Here is a 12,075-nt window from a genome sequence, read left to right on the forward strand (position 1 = left end):
GGTTAATACAACATAGTCATGTGATCTCTGCTGACTTTATGAGCTGAAGCGGATTGCATGAATGGTCTATTCAGGACTGCTGACATCAATGGCATTTAGTAGGCAAGTTATTATAATCAGACCTTGATAGTTCAAGTGTCATTCTCCTTTCAAAAGTGCACTTCTCAATTAAATAAAGGCACACTGTAAATACTTTGCAGTTCTCTTTACCATATTATCACCATTCAGGATGCATTTATCAGTGTGACTAATCATATACAGTAGCTGCTTGTTAGCAGCATGATATTTACGCCTATCACAGAGCTGAATGGAGATACCATCTAAAGCAAGCAGGGCTGAAGCCATTATCGGTGACAATAGATTAGTTTGATCACTGTCGTGGTGTCAGAAATGCATTCATCAGCAGCTGACTTTCTAAGATGGGCTACATTATAATATCTAACATGATAACATTTCTATGTCTACTGTTGTGCAGAACAATGGGCCGATCTTCACACACATAAAGCATGAAGACTGGTATTTTAGTTTTATGGTATCCCTGTCTTCTATGCTTTTACTTGCACAGCCAGATATGGATATCTGAAAACATACTGTTCTTACTCTTTTTCCTCTCACCCAGTAGAGACAAGCAGTTTAAAAAACAGTGCGAGAAGGGAACACTAAAGGGTTAAGGACAAACATCTTTATACTGGCAATCATCTACTTACAAAGAGCAACACTTAACCACAGCATGAGGCTATATTTTACAGTGCATGTACTAATGGTAACTAATAGTCTACAAAAGCAAGGAAGACCTATGGGATACTAATAAATACATCTACAACCAATGTACGTGTGTCTCACATACAGAACTGTACACAATAGTGCATCTAATCTGCTGCAGCTGTGCTCTGCAGAGCCTTAAATCACACAACCTGAAGTCCAGGTGACCATGTGACACAGCATCGGTCCCATGCTGGGATGTGTTGAACACACTGATGTTATGTGATAATTTTAATACATTTCACAAAAACAGGGGAAGTAGCAATGCAAGCACTGGATTATGCAACCGGCTGATGAAATTATTGAAAGCAGTCAGAGGCAAATTGTATGTTTTTAGAAGAAGCGAGTGGTTAGGATTCTGGGTGTGTGCACACACTCTGCACGCTGTCGGTGGTAGAAGAGTTCTTGAACAAGTTCATTTATCATGTGCTTTTCTTTTTTATTAATGGTTACATTGGTTCAGGGTGTCCATTGAGTATTTCCACAGTGAAGCTTAGTATGGTAAATTAATTCCTTTCCTTGTCATTTGTGGGGCAGTGAGTGAAGTTAGCTTGTTATATGGTGTCTGAGGACAGTAGTTCTTTTTTTAACGAGGGCCAAGAGTTTGCATGTTTCTGTCCAAATGAACTACAGCAGGGAGCTCATGTATGAAAGGATGTTATGAATGAATATGCTTGTCATCATTTCCTATGACATGCTTAAGTTTGAGACCAAACTAATTGCAAGTCCCTGTAATGTCTGCACCTTAAATGAACACACTACAAATGAAATTCCATCAACTTACATTATGTTGGGATGGACACAGACATCTCAGAGATCGACATCTCAAAACTTTAACTCTAAATTAAAGAGAAGACTAGTGGATAGCCTTACCTCGATATTACCAGGGGTAAGTAAGACATCCTGTTTGGTTGAGCAGACACAGTAAGACTGTTATATAAATGAGGCCCCAGATGATTTGACTCCTTCTGACTGAAGGTGCAGTTGAGGTGAAAACATGCAGACTCCAGGCTTTTGATAGTAGGCTACACTATTCAAAATCACTCTGTTAACATTTAGTATTGCTTGGTGAGTTAGTGCCATGGCACACAGCAGAGCAGACAGTGTTTTCTGTGTGGAGGTACATAACTGCTGGCCGACCAACGACCCAATGTAAGAATCCGTTTCCTCCCCGAATCATTTAGTCTGGGAACTAACCAGACCATGCAGCAGGAAATAGCAGCATGTTGTATGTGCAAAAAAATAATACAACATTTACTTTGAGATGCTTTGACTGTTTATGTCTCAAGATGAAATTTGTTGACAAAAATAAACAAGGACAAGTAAATAGGGCATGTCTAAATATGTACTGGAGCTAAATGGATTAAATGTACTGTACTACGCGTCTAACGGTCTACATATTTAGTGCATAACTAAATAGAGTGAGCATTAAATGTAGGTTGATTGACAACACTTCTGCTCTGCAATAAAAAAAAAGGAGGGGGGGGGTCTACTGTGTAAGTTTGGGCTATTACAACTAGAGTCAGGCTACCATATTTAGTAGCCATACCTCATATTTGTCTGGTCGCGTCCAAGAAGCCTAGAGAGGACAAACAGAGGAAGCAAAGACAAACAGCGACACAGTGGAGCACAGTAAGCTTTTGTCAAGGATCCACACAGAATGAGTGCACCTGCAGGAGACGTGCAATGGTTTCATGTTTGAAGGACCGTACCAGTGTTTTAGCTCATTGCTGCCAATAGATTTCCAGGACATATCAGAGATTTTTCATTTTTCTACCTTCCAGGTGGTTAATTTACATCCATTTTCATTTGGTAGGGAAATCAACTTGCAGTGGCTTTGAAATTGTTAGGCGAGTTAGGTAATCAGTCATGGTGAACTGTGTGTGTCTGCTTGGTATTGTAAGTATGCAACAATAATGTAACTTTGATAAAAACTAATGCAGACATAATGTTTACTGTGAAAGATTACCAGACTCAAGTTTGTGCATTGATTTCCATTGCCCAGTGAAATAAATAGAAACCAATGCTTGTCTGAAAAGTAGCATAACATAATCTAACATCTACAGCACTGCTATGGAAAGGTCAGCAGGAATGTAAACATGATTTATACTTAAGAGGACATGTATACAATGTTAACAATAAATACTGGTTTTGTTCTTAACAAACATGTAAAGACAACTAGCCAAATAAAAAAAACACTGATAAAGATGAGAGGGATTTACTTTCAGACTGAATGTTCTTTCAGCCAAGATGTATTACATACAATTAGTTAATTAATTCTGTCACAGTTAAATATATGTATACTACTTTATTAAAATTCAAAACAGAGCATAATCCACCATCATTAAGTTCAAGGTTCTCGAAGTGAAAAGGACTGTCATGCTGAGGTCAGGATGTCTGGCTTGGCAGTTCAGCTGCATTCTGGGATTTTACAGAAGTGGTCAAAATGCCAAACTGGATCATATTTTCCAAGAGCAGCATGGGGGCTTCTCAGTCGGCTATTAATTAATGTACTGTAATAAGGGAGAATTTGGAGGCACACTAAGAAAAACAGGGCACTGAAACTAATTATGAGGGAACCATTACCGGTATCTGGGGACTTTGTTTTTCTAATCAGAGGCTTTCTCAACCTGGTATTCTGTCTTTTGATTAACTCATTCAGTTATGTGCACACCACCTCCGTTAATAACAATTACTTACAGATAATTCTAATCTCATGGAGTAAAAAAAGCATATAATATGACATGTGCAAAGGACCTCAGTATCAAACTGAAATCCCTTCTCAAGACACGATACAATTATAACATCTGCTACACTTTTTACAAGACAGTGAATTTCAAAAGAGGCAGCAGCAGCCAGTAAAATGACTGTTCTGTCATTTCACATCATTATGAATATGTCTGCGCTCTTGTACCTTGGCTGGCATGATGTAGAACCAGAACGTGAATGGAGTGCAGACTGTGCCAAACAGGAAACGGACCAGTGATGAATGACGAGCCAATGAAAATTAGTGACAGCCATTACCAAATGATCAGCAGGATTTTCTGATTACAGCGGCGTTAAATCAAAATTGATCTGACCGTGATAGATAGGAAAGAGAGGGATGATGACAGGCTGTGAATGGAAGAAGATACTCGGTGACAACTGTGAGTGGTGGCGGGCAAGTCCTGTCTTGCAGGTGGAAGATAAGATTCAGAAACTCAGCACACTGCAAACGCACTCTGCAGTGTGAATGCATCCACTGACTGGCAGTCATAAATGGCACGGTTAATAGGAAAAACTGGAAAGTCAAACACACAGCTAGTAGTGGATGGAAAAAAAACAGCAGAGTGATTATAATATTTGTAAAAAAAAAAAAAAAAGACTGAAAGCTTGTCCTGAGGGTGGTGCTACAAGGAAAGCCATCAAAAGCATATGTTTAATCTGCACCTTCTTAGGCACATTCTTAATCATTATGGGGAATGTTTCCTATGAAATATGCCATTATGTTCTCCTGCATGAAAGTGAGGATGAGATGCCACCAGCAGAAACACTTTTTGCATGCATTTCAACTCTTGGCACAACACCCAGTTCCACAAGACTGTTTTCGGCTGCATTTGCACAGTCAGGTAAAAGCAAAGCCTCCGCATGTTGGAAATCCCTGATTTCATCCGTCCTTGCTCTTCGTGTTTTTGTACACAGTCCATGTTTTTTATTTCAATTCATGCGACTAATTTCACAGTGACTTACTTATTTCAATGACTAATTCAGCTTGAAGTTGGAATGCTTTTGCTGTGTCACATACCATACCTTCATATTTAACAATAAGTTAATGTAAAACGATTACTCTAAGATTTGTGAGAGAGAGCTTGAGTAGTTTTCAGGGCCCTTTTTTAAAGCACCCCCTTTTGCAAGATTTTAAAAGTCTAAAAATGCTCACTTTGCATTATTGAATTGAGGGCAGAAATCAAAAATAGAAAACCATTCATAATACAAGGGAGGTTCTGGATTAAATTCATCAGAGCCTTTGATGACAAACAACCACAGCTCTCCGCTTCCACAGAATTTGGTGGAAATTGCCGTAATTGGTTATTGGCACGAAACACAAAACGAGCCAAAAATTTGAAAGTTCTCCTAATAACAGATGGTGGAAGGAGAAAAAGTGAAACCTCATTACTTGAATGATATTTATTCCTGAGGAGAAACCCCTTGAACAAAAAAGCAGCACAGAATGTGACACAAAGCCATTTATTCTGTTAATTTCCTCTTCTTTATCCAGTTCTATTTACATCAACGACCCGGAGTCTTAAAGCTGCGGGATGAGTGCAAACATTTCACTCATGTGCAGACACAAATTAGTGCCCACTTTTGGCTTTCTGTTAACTTTATATGCAATCGTGCCTTAGCACCGTGTAGGTTTTGGTCTTTCAATAGGATTTGTTGACCGTAAGAAATTACAAAATCTAAATGTTTCCAAGGTAGAATGGTTCCCAGTGAAATATTTGAAGATTTTATTGTTAAAGAATGCTCTACATGGCAGCTTTGAGACACAATTCATCACACAGCGCTAGCTGAATACAGCTGACAGAGCTGTGAATTAAAGTAGGCCAGTGTGGCCCAAATATTTTGCAACTGAGGACCCTCGTGTCCTTTGGGACACACCGGGACAGGTGCTTTCATTGCATTTACTGTGCACGTCTCCAAGAATAGCACACCTATTGTTACATGCATATATAGTTTGTAACATTCATACAACTGTGTTTGATTATATAAGGAGAAGAGCACCAATATTACACTGACAATTCTGTTGTAAGAGAGTGCACTAGAAAACATCTAACAGAGACAGTGGCATGAAGCCAAAACTAGAAGCCAAACCTTCTGTTTGTTTACTCTGTATTTTTTTTTTTAATGGTTACTGACTACATCAAAAACACATACAGACCTCTCAGCAGTACTCAGCTTGTAGCCTCACACAGATTTCATGTACTGCTGAATGCCGATGATGATGGACGGATTAGCTCAGCTACAATGACTTACTTTAATCACAAATTAGTATATAGGGCGTGACAGGGAGTGATTAAAATGCAGCACAGACTGAGTATTACCGCAGAAATAGTCTATAAAAACCTATAAAGTTATATCATTAATATTCATCAATCATATTATTTCCTTGCAGCACGGTAGTAAATTTTAGTACCAGTACCAATCCAAAACCCAGGCGATGGAGAACTCTTCAAAGGTAACACATAGTACCTAACTTTCATTATTTTCATGAGTAATATGAAGATACATTATCATTTTTGTATTATCTAATGCAAGCTGAAGCACTAATCAACGTATGTGAATCTTTCTGAATCCACAAACCTGCTAGAGGCAGGAAGGTAATTATCTTAATACTGTTTACTGCATTCACAGCAGAAAATTACCCCTCTGAAGTGGCTAATCCGTCTACTGCTCATATGATGTCTGTTGTCAGAAAAGACCGTTAAGATGGATTTTCAAAATTATACCATTTTAAAGACCTGATAAGAGCATAACAATGGACTTGGGATGAGATTCTCTCTTCAGGCTGGCGAGTGCCAACATGCTGTGAACACTGTAATGGAGAAAATGCATAAGGATGGTATTCATAGCTCACACGTTTTAAGAAGCCTTTTACCGTGTTGTACAGACAAAGGTTTAATCCTGTGTTATCTCCAGTGTCCCTGAAGGACATGAAGAGAAAAACGAAGATATACACCACAGCATGACAAAGATGCATAGCCCTTATGAGGCCTCACGTGCAAAGACTTCTCTGCTCTTATACCATGTTCATTCTGATAAAAAGTGCCTACTTAAATCCAAAGTGGATAATCGCAGCTGTTTGCCAGAGTAGCATCGATGATGATCAAAACAATTTGGCTTTGAGATACACGGAGAACTCAGGGCTTCTGGCTTTTAGCACTGCACTAATTAAGTTAATTTTATGCGAGTTTCCAATAAGCACTTGACATAGTAATTTCATATATATATATTTATATATGCTACTGCTTAATGGGGGGTGAAGTCGAATGTTACTTCTCTGACATATCCTACCATGGCACTGACTGGAAATTGGTTTTATGGCAATCTGCACTCTCTCCCCTCTCACATTCATGATGTACAAAATCATCAGTACAATTCCTGCAGTAGTGGAGAAGGCTGCCGAAAATTTAGAGAGATGGTAGAACCAAACTTTACTGTTCAAGGTGCTAATTCAGGTGGTAATGCAGGATTCAATAAGAGGTTTTGAGTGTATGAAACACAGTAAGCAGTTTGAGCTGATTGGCCAATGGATTGGTTATTAATGACCTCAGATGGAGTGGCTGGAAATAAAGCACTGCAAGATTAAACATTTGGTTTACTGACGCTTTTGAGCAACTGAACCCCCTCAGGACTTAGTCAAACATGATGGATTTTGTTGTTACTGGAATGTGGATACAGGTTTTGTATTTTATTAAGAATATAGTGTAGACAAAGTCCAGAAATATTAAATGGAGTTGTGTGAAACACCAAAATGAGATTTGAAATGTTTTGAATACATCATAAATCAATTCCTTTCCCAAAGACACTGGTCCATTAAAAGACTTGTTGATAGTGTTTTTTTCAGCCAGTTAAGACTAAGTAGAAGGTCTTTATATGGCATGATGCTTTTCACATACAAACACGAATCCTAAAAACAGGATCCTAAAAATCCTGTCTTGGTTTGAATGATTTATCTGCTTGTCATTGTCCACAATAGCTAAAAAGAAAGAAAAAAAAAAGATTACCTGCTCTCCTTCAGTGAATATCCTGCTTTCAAAACTCCAGGAGATGGTGGGTGTGGGGTCGCCCGAGGCCTCACAGGTCAGGGTGACTTGTTCATCAAACTCTGAGGCAGTCTGGTTATTCAGGTAGGTAATCTTGGGTTGCACTAGAAGCAAGACAAGAAATGCAAATCATGGCTGTTAAGAGGCTAAAAAATCTAAAAAAGTAGTGCTGCTGCAGAGTTAGCAGATAATTCTTTGCAGGGTAATTTAATCCATTGTTAAAAATACTCTTTAGTGCAGCATTACATTGCCGTTACATATTGTTAGCACTACAGTAGCAATGTATACAGAGAGGCTTCATTAGAGTTGTGGTTTCATACCCCATTGACCTATAATAGAGCTGCAAGCACATGATTACATAAGGCTGCAAGTGCAAAGTCCCTCGTGAAGAGAAACTCTAGTGTGATATCTTTCTATGAGGTGGCTTAATTAGTTTTCAATAGGACATGCTTCTCCTTACACTGTATGCTTCACGCTGTGTAACCCTGCACACAGCCACTGGAAAGGCTGTGCAGAAGTGTACAGCAAATGTCAATAAGTACAAAAGTAAAGGCCAGAGTGAGAAAAAGAGCCACAGTGTTCTTTATGCTATAGTAAACCAATGGAGTTATTCTCTTACCGAACACGTTCAGGCTGACTTCCTCGGCTTTCTCTCCTGCTTTATTCTTGGCAATGCAAGTGTAATCTCCTTCATCCACTTTCTTGACATCATTTATTACCAATTCTGAACCATCCTCGTTCAGGCTGTATTTATCACCCGTTTCAAGGACAATGTTGTTACTGTAGCAGAAAGAAGACAGAGAAAAGACATGGCAGCGTGCACATCATAAGTGTTTGCTTACACAACTTGAGGGGGATACAATAACTTTCTTAACTCAGTGACAATGATGTGTTTGGGGTTTTATCTCACAAAGGGAGCAGCTGGTGTGCAACAAAGGCTGGGAGACCAAAAAATCTGTCCCGTACTGTACGCCACAGAGTACGTCTCCAACAATTCCACAGCTTTTGTTTGCCTCAGCTCTCCTTTAGCCCTTACATCTGTGTTTCTAAGAAGGCCATACACCAATTTGATGACGTTTTTTTCCAGTTCTGAGAATACTCTCTTTTGCTCTTGAGAATCAGAAGTCTTCGCAAGAAGTCAGAATCCTGTTTGTGAGGAATTAAGTATTAGTATTCCTGGAGTACAGCCTTCCTGAAGCATTTTGCTGGCAGACAGTGAATGACAAATAACAAATAGAGCTTTACCCCTCTGTTTTTTCCCAGCCTAACCCATCTGTCCTCCTTACACCCTCGCTGTCTGTCTCAACTCTCCTCTGGCCAGGAACTGCATCACCCTCAGCCCCAACACCCACATCACACATCAGCTTTGCTGCATGGATGACAGCTGTGAGCAGCATCAGAGTGTTAAATAGTCTTATTCACTCACATCTCTGCAAAAAAAAAAGCCTTAGTAAAAGATTTCTCTGCACAGCGGTGGTCCCGCTGTATGACAGCCGTAAATGATGCACCATTAATATGAAAGTACATTGAGCAAACAGCTGTATGAAGGGAAAGGCCTTTTGGTTATTCATACCTGTCAAAACTGAGTAGTAATCAAGCATCAAAATTTCATACTGAATACAGTTACTTGACACATAGTAAATCAGCTAATGGTAAATCCATTACCAAGTTTGTGTGTGAAGTCGATACTTATTTCTTAGAAGGTACGAGACACTTTGAATCTAGAGATTTTGGGGTCGTATGTATGTCTGGGTTCCAATAGCTGCTTCTACTGTAGTTTGGATTTAGTTCCAGGTCCGTCAACTACCACTATTTGTACTTGTCTATGCCAAATATCACTTGCTAGAGAGATCACTATATATCACGATGTTGTGTGATTGGGACTGGCTTGTTTTTTAGTTCAACAGCACTGAGATAGTGGTGATTCTTGTTTTGTGAAATAACACTCATTGAGTTACATTAAAATCACTAGTTAGAATCTTCCATTTAACTTTCATGCATAAGATTGATAATATTGGTATTTTAAGCTTTGAAAAGTTAGCATCAGTCATATGTTTGGATGCCTAAACCAAGCTCATGTTCACCTGACAGGTGACCTCTATAGCAGCCATGTGAATCATAAGCATTATCTGTCAGGAACAAAGGTGGAAGTGGTTTGAGATTCATATAGAGCCTCAAAACCTCATACAGAGGAAGTTGGTGTGAGTGGATGGACCAACACAGTGTGCAACTTTGACAGTAGTGACTGGCACTGAGAAATGATGCCATTCTGTTGATATCAGCCAAACATATGGGTTATTTTTAAGGGCAATGGGATTTGACAAGTTGTTCATTTTTGAGATGATCTTGGAAAGACAAGTTGTGCAATTTCTCCCATTTCTTTGCACACCAATAAACAAAAATATGCCACCTATTCTCTATCTCCACTTCCAGTGTTCCATCTCATATTTGTGTTTTTAACGCATTGGTGCACAACCAGGTGCAGATTCAGGCTCACTACAGGTTTACAGAAGCGCTAGTGCTTGCTTTAGAAACCACACGAACCAGAAATGGTAGTGTGGTTTTCTATAGCAGGCGAAATGACATGCAATGTCAGTAGTGTGTGTAGAGTGGAAACCTGCCAAACAATCCTCATACAAGCCTATTTGTATAGCCTATTTCTCAATCATGTCTCCCTCACAACATTTGAATGCAGGGCCACGCTAACTAAGATCTATGCCCTGTTTACACCTTACAACACTAATTCCCCGAAAATGTACGTCATGCATAATGAATCTTTTCAAACGGGGCACAAACACTTTGAACAGAGATTGGCCAGAAAGGCCGAGTTTTCATCAGTTAAAAGTTGACATGAAGCCACAAGTAAATTCCAGACTTTGTTTCCAGGTCGTCTAGTTGATTGCAGGAGACTGAGACATACAGTCTTGAAATACAGGAGCATTCACAGTCTGAGCACAATAAGACTGAACTGACAACAAGCTCTGAAACCAATAAATGATATATGTTGTTTAGAAATGTATTGTTTTAAGCCCCCCGTTTACTTGACTACACTGGATCTTGACACTTGACATGTAAATGTCGGCATCACACACCAACTGAACTCTAACTGATGTTCTGTTTCTTACTGTGTATTCAGTATGCTAATGGTCACATGCATAGAGTTTATATTGTAAGACAGTAACGTAATGGAACACATGCAGTGTTATGTCCTCGGTCTGTCTGCACATTGCCATTGTCATTACGTCCAGCAGCTGGAGACAGAGGGCAGAGATAGCCCAACAACATCCCCAAAAAAACTATCCACCAGACTACTACATCGCCCCCGGATCCAGCCGTGATACAGGCAATAAAGTGCATCGTGTTACTGAAGGGCACTGTCTAACCGCTGTAGTGTCATTGATAAAGCTCAACCTTCGCCTGCCCAAAAGATAAACCTGAGGTCTTATTCGATTGGGAACATTTGTAACTGACTGAACTGACCTGGAAGTATCAGTTGCAGCCATTAAGATAGTTTTCTAAACACTAAGGAAGGACTTTCTTTTATGATAGGACACAGCACCATCCTACTGCTCTGGCAAGAGACAAAACACTATATGGGCATTAGGGACTGATTACTGCTTGTATAGTGAAAGTTTCAGATTCACAGATTTTAGCTAAGAAGTAAAGTCATCAGATAATCTCTTCATCGCACAGTCTCAGGACTGCAGGGAGCAAAAGCATTATTGCTGAATTGTGAAAATTCTATAATTGGAGCTTCGTTGTCTGATTGGAAACAACATTTATAAATGATTTGCTTCTTTCTTGGTCTTATTAACATTTTTCATAGACAAAACTAAGGGAATAAAAATCAGAAGAAGAAGAGTTACAGTTTTACACAGAATCCCTAAAATGAATGAAAACCATATGGACCTATGCAAATGGCCCCTGATCTTACAGTTCTAACAGTACAACCAGAATTAGGACATAAGATGTTTAGCTCAAGTGCTTCTTTGTTTTACATTGCTCTGCGTCATGCTCATACAAGTGTATCTTATCAGGCTGCCTTGGCATTTGCTTTCAGTGTTATTGGCCACCTTGTCTTTGATTTTGGTGAGGCGACACAAGCAAGTTCACTCTGCTCAGTGCATCTTATTATAATTCATCCTACTTCAAATCTTTACGTTCATTTTCCCCTGAGGTCAAGAAAAAGAAGTTGGGCTTAATTTTAGTGACAGCTCAGATCTACCCCTGGTCCTACTCATCGAAATAGGCCAATGACGGCAGTGAATGACGTACTGAGCCCAGGTGACGATGGGTTCAGGGAAACCGTCTGCATCACAGGCCAACAGAGCCGAGCTGCCGATGTCTGCTGTAGCGTTGACGTCTGACTGCCTGGCACGGATGGTGGGAAGCACTGAAAGAAAGAAGAAATGGCAAAAATTGATAGAGAATAGGTAATGAGTGCATACATGAGTACAAAAATTTGGAGGAGGTATTCTGAAGGGGCTCCGTCTAGATATGGAGAATG

General features: G+C 39.5%; 1 protein-coding gene across 2 annotated transcripts in view; it reads right to left on the reverse strand.

The window, feature by feature from the left end:
* Positions 1 to 12,075, reverse strand: part of ncam1a (neural cell adhesion molecule 1a) — a 70,451-nt gene that overhangs the window by 53,961 nt on the left and 4,415 nt on the right. For both annotated transcript variants that reach the window (XM_070844238.1, XM_070844237.1), the window contains exons 3-5: positions 11,844 to 11,961; positions 8,188 to 8,348; positions 7,530 to 7,672 (exon numbers count right to left, since the gene is read on the reverse strand). In XM_070844238.1, coding sequence (XP_070700339.1) covers positions 7,530 to 7,672; positions 8,188 to 8,348; positions 11,844 to 11,961 — 422 coding nt within the window. The remainder of the gene's footprint in view (positions 1 to 7,529; positions 7,673 to 8,187; positions 8,349 to 11,843; positions 11,962 to 12,075) is intronic.

Source organism: Pempheris klunzingeri, chromosome 14 (assembly GCF_042242105.1).
Source record: "Pempheris klunzingeri isolate RE-2024b chromosome 14, fPemKlu1.hap1, whole genome shotgun sequence".
Taxonomy (NCBI): domain Eukaryota; kingdom Metazoa; phylum Chordata; class Actinopteri; order Acropomatiformes; family Pempheridae; genus Pempheris; species Pempheris klunzingeri.